This window comes from Chenopodium quinoa, unplaced genomic scaffold, assembly GCF_001683475.1.
Source record: "Chenopodium quinoa cultivar QQ74 unplaced genomic scaffold, ASM168347v1, whole genome shotgun sequence".
NCBI classification, from domain to species: domain Eukaryota; kingdom Viridiplantae; phylum Streptophyta; class Magnoliopsida; order Caryophyllales; family Amaranthaceae; genus Chenopodium; species Chenopodium quinoa.
In genome coordinates, this window is record NW_018745026.1 from 856,222 (window position 1) to 868,607 (window position 12,386).

Genomic DNA, 12,386 nt, shown 5'->3' on the forward strand with positions numbered 1-12,386 from the left:
CAAATATTGTTGCAAATTGGTGGGTATTTTAATGCTAATGGGTCATTCTTTTGGGACTAAAATTAGGCCAAATGGGTCGTTTTTTTTCGAGGACGGAGGGAATACTATAAAAAAATAAAAAAAACACTAATTACATTGATTTACGCGTGTTTTTGTCATGAATTCCTAATTTTATACAATTTTCAAGAGTGTATTTAATGCTTATATATAACCCTTAGCTACATATAACATTACCCATTCTTTTATGCTAATTTGTAGTAGTTAATGTTTACTCCATGTCTATACTCTATTTTAAATTTAATTGCTAATGGCACGTATATTGTTATATGCACTCCTGCAAGTCTATAACCATTATAAAACATGCAAAAGTATTCACTGTAGCTGGTGAATAGTTATTTTGCGTGTTATTACATAGAAACCCCTGAATTAAATGAAATGCCGAGTTTGCCCTTGCTGCCAGTTGTTTCCTATCTTGCCATGTGTATGGAAGTCCAGCTGTTCTTCATGCCTTGGTTTGCCTGACAGCTAAGGTGCTTGTTGCTTGTATGAGTAGTTTTGTGTCTTGGATTTCTGATTCGGTTTTGCTTGGTTGCTTTGGTTTGGGTCTTTTGCTGGTTTGTTTTGCGAGCTTTTGGGCTTGATGATCTGGTCAGGAATGGAGTTCTCTTTCTGTGGCTCTGGTATGTTTTCCTCAATTGCTAAACATCGCCCGCGAATCTCCACATAAAGCCCACAAAATTAGAGTGAATTGTCACTTTTGCCCTCAAAGTAAAAAACACAATTTCTTCTCTCAATTCTCTACTTCCACTTTCTCTCTCTAAAAAACTTTCCGAGCGATGTCGAGGCGGCCCGGCAAGGAAGTGGCGGCACAGGCGGCGGGTGGACAGCGGTTTTCCGGCGAGAAGGTATTTTTTATTAATTTTGTGTTTAAAAATTAAAAAAAAAAGGTCGGAGGCGGTGGTGGCGCCTAGGCCAGACGCCACCACCACGGCGGCGGCGTCTAGCCCAGACGCCACTACCACGGCGGCGACGCCTAGGCCAGACGCCGTGACGGTGGCGGTGGCGTCTGGCCCAGGCGCCATAACCACGGCACCGGCGTCTGGCCTAGGCGCCGCCGCCGTGGTAGTGGCGTCTGGGCTAGACGCCGCCGCCACCGTCACGGCGTCTGGCCTAGGCGCCGCCGCCTTTTTATTTTTTTTTTTTTAATTTTTTTTTGGTTTTAAATTTGAAATTTAATTTTCGAAAATAATTATTTTTTTTTTTGATTTTTTTTTAAATTTGTTTTTCTTTTTTTTAATTTTAAATTTTATGTTTCTGATTTTTTTTTTTATTTTGTTTTAAATTTTGTTGGTTTTTTTTAAAAAAATTTTATGTTCCTCTTTTTTTTTTTAATTTTTAATTTTATGTTCTTGTTTATTGTTCTTGTTTTTTTTTTTTTTTTGAATTAGTTTTTTTACTTAAAAAAAATTTTATGTTCCCTTTTTTTTGTTATAAATTTTTTTTAAAATTTTGATGTTCTTCTTTTTTTAAGTTTTTATAATTTTATATTTTTCACTTTGTTATTGATGACTGCAACAGGCAGAGCTGTTATTGATGAACTGCAACAGGCAGAGCTGTTATTGATGAACTGGAACGGGCCCTTGAGCAGTGGCAGTGGGCGTCACAGAGAGATTATTGATATGTCGGCAGTGCATTTATAAAACATTTTCCTAGTTGTTTGTAAAAGTTAACATTATCTGTTCTTATAATTATTATTTTAAGTTCTTAGAATTTGACATTATATTTTTAGTTTTTATAACTTTTATTTTAAGTTGTAATTAGTGGGCATACGAAAACTAAATACAGGTTCACATTTAAATGGGAAAACTAAATACGAAAATTAGAATCCGAAAATTAAATAAATGGGAAAAACATAGCAATAGCAATATTAGGTCACATAGAAAAGGCAACTAGATTGTTCCACTGCTGCACCCGGTCATGATATAACGCATCCCAGCCCTCTACGCTTGCTGTACGAATGGTGTACCACGTTGGTATAATCGGTGGGACCGGAAAATCGGGTGACAGGTCCAGTCGGATGAAATGTCTGTATGACGGCCCCAGAAATCCAATAGCAACCTCTCTTACCGGTCTGGTGACGGTCTCACGCGAACACCAAGGCAGAACCGTGGTACACGGATAGTAAGCTCGACCATGCAAACCAAGGCCGAAATGCATCACTGCACACTTGTAGATGTTTGCAACGGCGAAGAGATCAAGGGGCGCGTCGAACCAATGATTTTGACCGCAACGTCCTCCTCCCCACCGGATACGCTGCAGAGACCTATCCAAGTCCTGTCCGTACACGTGGCGATAAACAGCTCGGTTTGAGGCGATTTCACTGTACATCAACTGACGCACTAAACCGTAGTTGTCTTCACCCATCTGAAACACATCAGCCACAACCCGAAATCCACAGTTACCATCTGCAACCACATCATTCCACCCGTCCAGGAACGGCATCATGATGTTAGGGATCCTGTCTTTATATGGAAAATGTTCAATGTCCATTCTGCCTGTTGCACACATCAAAAAACACAATTAACAAGTTAGCAGAAAACTAAACAAACACTCTAAAAAGTAAATTAAACTAAAGTACCGTACCGGTGCCGGGCATATTCACCGACGAAGATGTTTGACTACCACTTGATGACGATGTACGACCACGGCACGTGGCGATAAATGAAGAACTTGGTTTGTCCAATATTTGACAAACTTTTCCCTCTGAGGCACCCACTGCTGCATCACATAGTCTACGATTGCCGGGCACCATTGGTATGCATCCTTGAAGTTATCCAAGGCTCGGTCGTACTCTGCCTCCGTGGTAGCTTGCAGGATCTTCCGCCACTTACCATTTACCAATCTCTCTGCTGAATCTAAGTTCTTGTTGAAAAGGTTGTAGGCTTTGACTTTCACGCATTTGTTGATGTGCCATGTGCACAGTAAATGGCTCGACTCCGGAAACAGCTCCGCTATAGGGGCAAAGAGACCTCCCTCACAATCGCTGACGATGGCCGATGGCTGAACACTTGGGCCGATGTAATTTCTCAACTTCTCCAACACCCAACGGTAACTCGCAACCGTCTCATCCTTCATAACTGCATAACCAATCAAAAAGTTCTGGTTCGTTGGAGTCATCCCAACCATCTCAACCAGTGGAAACTTATACTTGTTTGTCTTGTACGTTGAATCGATCAGAATCACAGATGGCCAAGACGAAATCATATCAGCACAATCAGGATGCACAAGGAACAAATGAGTCACCTCCGATGTGTCTTCATCAGATTCAAACCAGTACAGGTAACCACGTGCTTGTGCCTGGTGTAGAAGCTGCTGTATAGGGTTCCTTCCCTCTGACCGTTCAAACCTCAATTTATGTCTGACGTTGTAGATGTGTCTTCGGTTTGGCTGGTCTTCAGGAAATTTCTCCAACACAGATGCTAATATTTTAGCAGGCTTCACTTGAGCATCACTCATTTCTTTTACAATTAGTTTCGCAGCAGGACTTAGGCCACTTAACTGTCGATGACCCACTTCATATGCGATCATCTCATGGTTGTGATACCCCCATTTACCGTAACTCTTCACTTCCCAACCGTCACCCCTTTGCTGTTGTCGAACCTTTACTCTGAACTGACACCCACAACCTTTCCGCTTTGTATCAAACCGAATCGCTTGACTGAAATCTCGTTCCTCCCTTTTGCGATAACGGTCGCATCTCAAAATGCGATCCATTCTACCATCCCGTTGAGATTTATGAGTTGCTACTACTAAACAAAAACCTGATCTAATTGCAACCTGTTTCGCCCAATCAACCGCTTGTTGAGCATCTTCGAACAGACCATCGTGTACAAAAATCCCACTATAATCATTTCCGTCTCCACCATAATCCTGCAACAATAACATATAAATATAATCACATAAGAGTAGATTAAATTAATACATTTGACACAACATTAGCACAAAAGCAAAAACAATAATAAATTATAAACAACAAACAAAGAAATAAACAAAAAGTATTAAAAAAAAAAAAAAAACAAAACACAAAAATAAAAAACATAAACAAAACTTTAGATTAAATAAATAAAAATAAACCAAAAAAATAAAAACAAAAAAAAAAACATAAAACGAAAAAAATTGTAAAAAAAAAAATAAAAAATAAATAAATTAAAAACAAAAACAAATTAAAACAATTAAAAACAAAACAAAAAAAAAAACCAAAAAAAAAAAGAAAAAAATTGTAACACAAAAAAAAAAAAATAAACAAATTTTAAATTAAATTAAAAAAAAAAAAAAAAAAAAATAGTGGTGGCGCCTAGCCAGGACGCCGCGACCGTAGTGGTGGCGTCTAGCCAGGACGCCGCCACCGTGGCGGTGGCGCCTGGCCAGGACGCCGCCACCGTGGCGGCGGCGTCTTGGCCAGACGCCACGGCCACGGTGGCGGCGTCCTGGCCAGGCGCCAGAGCCACGGTGGCGGCGTCCTGGCTAGGCGCCACCACTACGGTCACGGCGTCCCGGCAGGACGCCAGCCGCCAATTCGTGGTTTTAGATGGCTTCGTACCTCCTTTTCCGGCGTCAACGGCGTCTCTCCGGTGCATCTACCCGACGTTGAGGGCTCTTCGGTTTCACTCGGCGATCCAGTCCTGCTCCACATTTTTTATGAGTGAAAAATTTTATTTTCGGTAAAAATTAAAACAAGGGCAATAATGTCAACATTTTTAAAAAATGTGGGCTTTATGTAGAAAAACGCGGGCGATGTTTAACAAATCCCATGTTTTCTTGCTCTTTTTGTTATCTAGGTTGGGAGTATAATTACTGTTCCTTTTCCTTGCATTGGAATGCCTTACTCTGCATTTTCTAGGGTTATTGATGTCGGTGTGCTTGTTCGCTAAAGTGTATATAAATAGCTTGAGGGTGTCTATTTTTTTGGACATGGCAAGCGATCCGTGCCTAGTAACAGTTTCTTTTTGGTGGTGGATGATTTGAGTTTTTTCCTGTGCACAGTAGTTTATGTCAAAGGTGGTGCTTTGCTGTAGATGATATTACAATACTTATAGTACAGTCTTAATTTCTCCATATGCGCTTTGGTTCGGATTGTTCTAGCAAATTGAACCTTAACTTACTAACAGATTATTATATGTAATGTGATATAATGACTAATATTGAATATACAATTATACAATGTGTGGATATGAATATAATAAGTAGATAGGTTTAATTGTTGTGGTAATAGGAATATCAACAAATAAATTGATTTATTTGCATGTTCTTATTTTAGTTCTTTTTTGGGGTTACAGGTTCAGTGATATCATTGTTTGTGGTGTTGTTGTTGGACATTTGTTCAGGTACTTCTTTTGCTTTCTTTTATGTATTTGATGTTGTATTGTTAGGACCATGTGTTCTATGTGGTGCTTTACTGGTAGCTTAGCTGCATATAACAATTTTTGATTTATTAATCAAGTGTTTATGTAGTCTGTTTCATGTGTGATTTTAGTGAAAGCAGTACCTGTTAACTATCGTATATAGAGGAAAAGAAATATATGTCTGGTTGTTTTAAGATGGCATTGGTCTTTAATTTTAACTAAAGATGGAGTATGAGTGAGTGTTTAGCAATGGTAAACAAGGCCACTAAACCCTACGAACACTGGACTGTAAAAATATAATTTAATTCCACTAATAAGAAATCTGATAAGAAAAGAAAAGCTACAATTCAAAAAATTTTGGGCTGAATATCGTTTTTGCCATTGCAGGTTATGGCTAGATGGTCAAATAGAGTTTTTGTTCCTTTTCAGCCTCTTTTGGAAAAGGTTATTGCTTGGTTGTTGTTTCCATCACCGGTGTATGGATTTATAGATGTTGATAAGAATAATGTCTTTGTGCAGGTTAATAAGCCAAACTCTCGTACAAAGTTTATTTTCTATTGTGGAGATGCCAGTTCAGTTGAAGAGTCTCGTGAAAGAGCGGCCCACAAAGCTGTGAAGAGATTGATGTGTCGGTTTAGTGTGCGCGTGTCTGATTTCACTTATGAGCGCATTAAGATGTATCGATTGTGTGTGAATTTGTTTAAGAATAGATGTGATGAGTTAGTGCAGGACAGAGAAGATTTAAGTCGCATACGTGCAGAATGCAGTACAAGGGAGGATGCATCGTTTCATGATGTTCATGTTTCGTTGGATTTTGCACAGGTTTTGGGAGTTTTAGTTAGGAAGACTGGCGTTTCTGTGACTGGCATTGAAACCACTAGATTAGAAGGACATGGCTATATGTCTTGGTTAATGGTCACCTGCCCTCGTAATAGTATTTCTATGGAATGCATTTTTAGTGACCCCTGTCTTGAAGTGCACATTGCTGAGCAGCGAGTTGCAAAGAAAGAATGTTTCTTTGTAGCTTCTGTTTGCAATCTCGAAATAGTGGATGCTTACTACGGTTCTGCGGCAAAGATTAGTGGGGAATGTTCTTTGCTAAGGGAGAAGTATCTGATTTTGAAGGGTCATCTTGAATGCTTAGAGAGCAATTCAAAGCAAGCTGATTCTGTTAATGGATTAGGAAATGACGCATGTGTGACGCCAACTGATGAAGCAAATCAAATTCCAGTTTTAGTTCTCCCACCAAATCTTCCAGCTAAGCGTAGGATTAATAGCAGTGAGCCATCTACCAGTGGTGTGGGAGTGCAGATTCCTGACAATCTTGTTCTTGGTCTGTCGGATTTAGAAGCTGTCTATAAATGTGCTAGGATTGAATAACTGTTTTTAGTATGCCTAACTATCTTTTGGATTAAGGTGATTGAGGGTATGTAAGCAACTGTTAATCCTTTGGTTGGGATATAGTAAATTAATTAGGCAGCTTTTGTCAATTAGTAATAGATGTAATAGTTGCTGTCATGTTGCTAAAATCCTGTAGTTTAGTCCTTGTGTTGTAATGATGTTCCTACCTTGACTGTACTGCTATTATGGCTTCATTTGAATGAATATCGGTTTTCTGTGTTTCTATTTTAGTGTGTAAATTACTTTTCTTTCTGCCTTAATGTACTTTCTTTGATTATCATCTCTGTTGCATGATTTTTTGCTTTTTTTTTTTTTGGTGTAACCTAATTTAGTATGTAAAGGTTGTTGTTTCTGTTTTTATGTACTATTTTACAGAGGGTTGTTTTGTTTGTTATTTTCCTGCAATTAATGGTTACTTGTTTTTACGAGTATTACAGATGTAATCAACAGAAGGTTTTCAGAAATTCTATTAGGTTCCAATTCTTCAAAACTGCTCTATATTGGTGGAAATGGGTATTGCCCTAGCTGAACTTAGTTTCTCTTTATCTTAGTTGATAAATCTGTGTTAGTGTATCATTTCTACCATATAGTAACTGCTGTATACTGTGTGTTAGATTGTCGTTATGGCATTCCTCGCTTATCTCGGAACAGCTGTAGTAGATTGAATAGGGCAGCACACAGAACATCGCAGTCAGTGTTTGCTAGGTATATAGTTTCATCAGATGTTAGACCATTTAGGATTGCCATTATTGTGCTTGTGATAAAATTGACTTGTCGTATATTTCCAGTCCATCTTTACCAGACACTCGGTGTGCTGCTAAGCGCTCTCGACAAAGTTCTACTTCAAAACGACAAAAATGTATACAAGAACTTAGTATGTCACAGCTACATAGGTACGCTGTATTAATTGAAGTAGGAATCTTTATGCTCATCAGTGCTGTGATGCATGTATTATAATTTCAATAATTAGGTCAGATGCCATACTAGGACAATACTTGTTCTGCTTCATTATCGTGCAGATGCCATAGTAAGATGATCTTTGTTCCATGTAGTGGAGCAGACCCAACAGTACCTGTACCTTCTAAAAAGAAGACTAAACAAACTCATATACAAGGTAAATAGGTATACTTATTATGTACCTTGTGTTGTTTATTACTGTGTTTGATATCAATTAACCTATGTGCATGTCTTTCCCTGTGTTCCTGTAAGATATCCTTGGTGCTGCTATAGATCGGCAGCTTCCAGTGCAGCCTTTCAGACTTTCTATGCCTGTTTTTTTGTGACAAATGTGGTGCGAAGAAATTTATGTTTGAATCCTTGCATTTCTGTTGTGGCAATGGAGACATTATGATAGCTGCAACTGATTATCCTCATGAGCTTGTTTACTTGTTTACTTCAAAGGATGAAGGTGTTGTGCATTTTCGAAAGTATGCTAGATTGTACAACAATTTGTTTGCATTTAGTTCATTAGGGGGCCATTATTATGCAAGCACTTACAAAGGGATTTATTTATTCAAGCTGCACGGCCAAATGTATCATTTTGTGCCGGATTTATTGCCCGATGATAGCAGCCCTAAGTATCTGCAATTATACTTCTATGATGGTCAACATGAAGCAGAAAATAGAGTTGGCTGTTTTCCTCAAATAAGAGAAGATGTGGCCAGCATTTTTATGCAGGTATCTGAAAAAACCCGTATGCTATCTTCTTTCGATCTTTACGAGACAGGGTTATTGATGCAGATACACAAATTGTTCTTAATCGAAGTTCAGTGCTTGATCAGCGCATTTATAATGCTCCTGCTGTTGATGATGTTGCTGTAATCTGGCCAGAAAACTATTCATCAAGCGAAAGCTTAGGCCCTCATATATTAGTCACTAGAAGATCTGATGAGTCTCACCGAATTTATCATAGTTATGGTTTCTATGATCCTCTTCAGTATCCGTTGTTATTTCCTCGAGGAGGATGTGGCTGGACTCAAGGCCTTAAAAAAAATTCTCATCCAAGTAGGAGAACAGCTGATTCGATTCCAGATCCTATAATGTTGTGCGCTGTGCATACTGCAGAAGATTTATTAAGTCAGGAAGAAGCCCATAAGTATTTTAGGTTTTATAAGTCTTACTTCATTTATAAAGCATGAGCTTGGTTCTACTTTTTAAAAGGTTTTTAAAACAATTTCTTATGTCTTGTTGCATGTTTGTAATATGGGCTTCATATTGTTGTTTTTTTTTTAACTCTTTTTCCCAATTTTTAAGTACATGTTCAAAGAGGAAAAATACTAAGCAGACAAGTTCATTTCTGCTAGGGAATACTATGCATACAAGCTGTAAATCCGACCAAACAACATGCTGCTACGAGCAGGTAGATGCTTTCAGCAGTACATAGTAGATATGTATGTAAAGATTGAAAATACCAGGCTTGATTACTTCAGAAACAACCAGGAAACAATAAGGGCTGATTTGTATAAAGGTATATTGGATTCACTAGATTCTGGAGAAACTCTTGGTCATAATGTTGGTCGGAGAGTTATATTGCCTCCTACCTATATTGGTGGTCCTCGGGATATGAAGAAGAGGTACTTAAATGCTATGGCTTTAGTACAACGGTTTGGTAAACCAGATCTTTTTGTAATGATTACATGTAATGCTAATTGGCCTTAAATCAAGGCCGAGCTAACAACTGGAGAGACAGCCCAAGATAGGCCAGACTTAGTTGCTAGAATTTTTAAAGCGAAGTTGCTTGCGCTGAAAAAGGAAATTATAGAAAAGAAAGTATTTGGGGAAGTCGCTGCGATGGTATATGTTGTCGAGTTCCAAAAAAGAGGTTTGCCGCATGCTCATTTTTTTTAATTGTTTTAAAACCTGAGTACAAGCTGAAATCCCCTGCTGACTATGACAGATTTGTTTGTGTTGAAATACCTGCTGAAACTAATCTTACCTTGAGAAGAATTGTATTGGCCCATATGATGCATGGTCCTTGTGGTATATTGAATCCTGAATGCCCATGTATGCGGAAGAATGGCATAAAGCTCAGCTGTAAGAACAAGTACCCCAAGCAGTTCCCTATAAAGTTAAGTTTTGCAATGACAATTAATAAGTCACAAGGACAGACTCTAAGTCAAGTATCCATTTATCTTCCACAACCATGTTTCTCCCATGGGCAACTTTATGTTGCACTATCACGAGCCAAGAAAGCAAAAGATGTTCGTGTCTTTACAACAGGCAGTACAGCTCAGTGTTCTGCAAACACAGTAAAGAATGTGGTGTCTTTTGAACTTTTATATCTAGTAGGCATAATCTGAAAGGAAGGTTCAGCAATATGACTAATTTGCTCCGTTGCTGAAGGCAACTACAAAACGATCTAGGATGCTGTTAATGAACCTTTATAGGTAGGCCGGTCTTTTCTTTTATGTAGCTATATAGTTAGTTATTAGATTTAGTACTACTCAACCTGTATTTCCTTTCCCGCAGTTTGGTATAACTTCTTACCTTATGATGCTATACCTTATACAATACATTTATACTTACATTAGAGCAATTGGCAGCACATTATTCTTTTCTTCAAACACGATAGACAATGAACTTGATTATTACTTATATGGGTGTTTTAGATGTTAACAATTAAGTTTTTTGCTTTTAGCTTCCTTGAATTTGTTATGTAGATTTTTTCCCTTTTTTTCCCCTCTTTTTTGCCTGTGCTTGTATGAATGTGTAGACACCTAAAAATGTCTCCCCAAACCAAACCCGATGATGAACAACCTTTCACCGCCATTATTGGTCGGGTTGAGTATTTAATCTTGGAGTGCTTAAATCCATATTTCCATTTCATAAACCAACCCAACTTCTATCCCATTTCCCCAAACCATAACTTACTTTCCTCTTTTCGTGCCTTTAAACCCAAAATAATTCATTTCGTGTCCATTAAAATCATTCATTTCGTGTCCTTTTTATAAAAACGTTTAATCCAGTTATTTTGGTCCATAATCTGGGTCCAATGATTAAATAGTTGTATGGGGCTTTAAAAGAGCTTTCCAACGATATATTATAAGCCCAAATCCGTTATAACGAATAAGTTATGGCCAAAATATTAAACTGAGCCCAAACCGAACCTAAGCCCACCTTACCTACGACCCAATGATCATGTAGAGGGTCAAAATTATTTAATCTCATTCCTAAACCAATTAGGATTAATTGGAAGCTTCTATAAGTTTCTAAAAGATCTTAATTATCCGTTTTGAAAAGATAAGATTAAAGAGTTTGAAATTGAATAAAACTCCTTTTTTTTTTAAGTCCTAATTCTATTTGAATTAAAAGACGTTCAAAGATAGACAGATATTATTTTTGTGACTCATATTTTTTATCCAAATTTTATATGGTTGGATAGCCCTTGAAATTATCTTTCCAATGATATATTATAATATCAATTCCAAGCTATAACGGAAAATATATGAATAAAATGTCAAACTCTATCCAAAACTGACACCGTCTCACTATTTCGGCCATATATTTTATTATAAAAATTATTTAAATCTGATTCTAATTGGGTTAGAAAGTAGACTTCAATATCTTTCTAACGATATCTTAATCATCTTATTCCGATTTCTGTATCAAAAGATATGATAAAAACAAAAACCGCAAAAACTGCTGTCTATCGCAAGAGTTTTATCCGATTCGAATTCTTATCTTTTCTTGATTCTTCGACCCTCTTTATTCTCTATAAATAGACGTCATATCTCCCCCTTTTTTGGAATCATCAACAAGCTTGATCATCATATCATTCTCTTCTCCTTCTTTAAGCCTAAACACTAACCTCCCTATTCTTCCAAAATACTTCCCTTAAGCACTCCAGGGAGTTCATACTTAACCCAAAGTTCTATACTTAAATCAAAGGCGTGAAAGGTATAAATAACTGAGGGTTTGGACCAAATCAAATCTACATTTATTTAATTTAATTTTCATTTGATTTATATTTTTTATTGAAGTTACTAACAGTTTATTCATGATGTAGCAATTCAAGGAAACGCGGAAAGTGAGTAATTAATCACTTAATTACTCTTATTATTCTTGTTTCTAGTATCATGATTAGGTTATTATTATTATTTGATTTGACTAACACTATTATTGTTAAATTGCTTCCAATATTAATGTTGTTTTTATTATATTATTTTTTATGATCACCATATTGCATGTTAAAGGAAATATGTAATTGAAAATCACGCGTAATAAGATAATTTGGACGACCGGTTTAGGTTCCTTTTTAATCTTGTTGCTTAATTGAAGTGATCACGATATTTTAGAATTATGTGTTGCATTAATATTCAACCAATTTAACTTAATAATAGTTTGGAGCAAATTGAATTTTTGTTTGTATGCCTTTGAGATCGCAGGAATCACTTTTCACTATAAGAATCGAGTAGAGGCCAATACGGGCGAATGTGACTCCATGACTCACTTAGTACCATCATCCTTGATCCTCCTTTCGTGGTTCCGAACCATATGGAATTAGTAATCTCATGGATTATGAATGGGGTGTAACCTTCACGGGTCAATCGTTGTTGCCTTCGTTGTCCCTTTATTCGTGGTTGC

The 12,386-nt window shown here is 37.3% G+C and overlaps 2 protein-coding genes across 8 annotated transcripts; one reads left to right on the plus strand and one right to left on the minus strand.

Annotated features, from left to right (window-relative positions):
- The first annotated feature begins 503 nt into the window (after positions 1-503).
- On the plus strand, positions 504-7,028 carry LOC110709075. Of its 7 annotated transcripts, none has more exons than XM_021887287.1 (4): positions 504-680; positions 5,337-5,384; positions 5,790-5,846; positions 5,922-7,028. In XM_021887287.1, exons 3-4 carry the CDS (start codon positions 5,793-5,795, stop codon positions 6,780-6,782), a joined length of 915 nt encoding a protein of 304 aa, XP_021742979.1. In that variant the 5' UTR covers positions 504-680; positions 5,337-5,384; positions 5,790-5,792; the 3' UTR covers positions 6,783-7,028. The 7 variants fall into 7 exon arrangements, with proteins under 7 accessions (XP_021742979.1, XP_021742980.1, XP_021742983.1 ...); XM_021887286.1 differs by lacking the exon at positions 504-680 and adding an exon at positions 4,837-5,058; XM_021887288.1 differs by lacking the exon at positions 5,337-5,384.
- LOC110709076 lies at positions 1,832-3,190 on the minus strand. The gene is made up of 2 exons (XM_021887293.1): positions 2,644-3,190; positions 1,832-2,555 (listed from the first exon to the last, which is right to left on the minus strand). Exons 1-2 carry the CDS (start codon positions 2,810-2,812, stop codon positions 1,933-1,935), a joined length of 792 nt encoding a protein of 263 aa, XP_021742985.1. The 5' UTR covers positions 2,813-3,190; the 3' UTR covers positions 1,832-1,932.
- Positions 7,029-12,386: the final 5,358 nt, after the last annotated feature.

Bases quoted from the DNA above. Each gene is read 5' to 3' on its own strand.
- LOC110709075 (XM_021887287.1), top strand. From the start codon at position 5,793: ATGGCTAGATGGTCAAATAGAGTTTTTGTTCCTTTTCAGCCTCTTTTG. The intron at 5,847-5,921 runs GTTATTGCTTGG...GTCTTTGTGCAG, and splicing joins TTCAGCCTCTTTTGGAAAAG to GTTAATAAGCCAAACTCTCG.
- LOC110709076 (XM_021887293.1), bottom strand. From the start codon at position 2,812: ATGGTGCCCGGCAATCGTAGACTATGTGATGCAGCAGTGGGTGCCTCA. The intron at 2,556-2,643 runs GTACGGTACTTT...TGTGTGCAACAG, and splicing joins GGTGAATATGCCCGGCACCG to GCAGAATGGACATTGAACAT.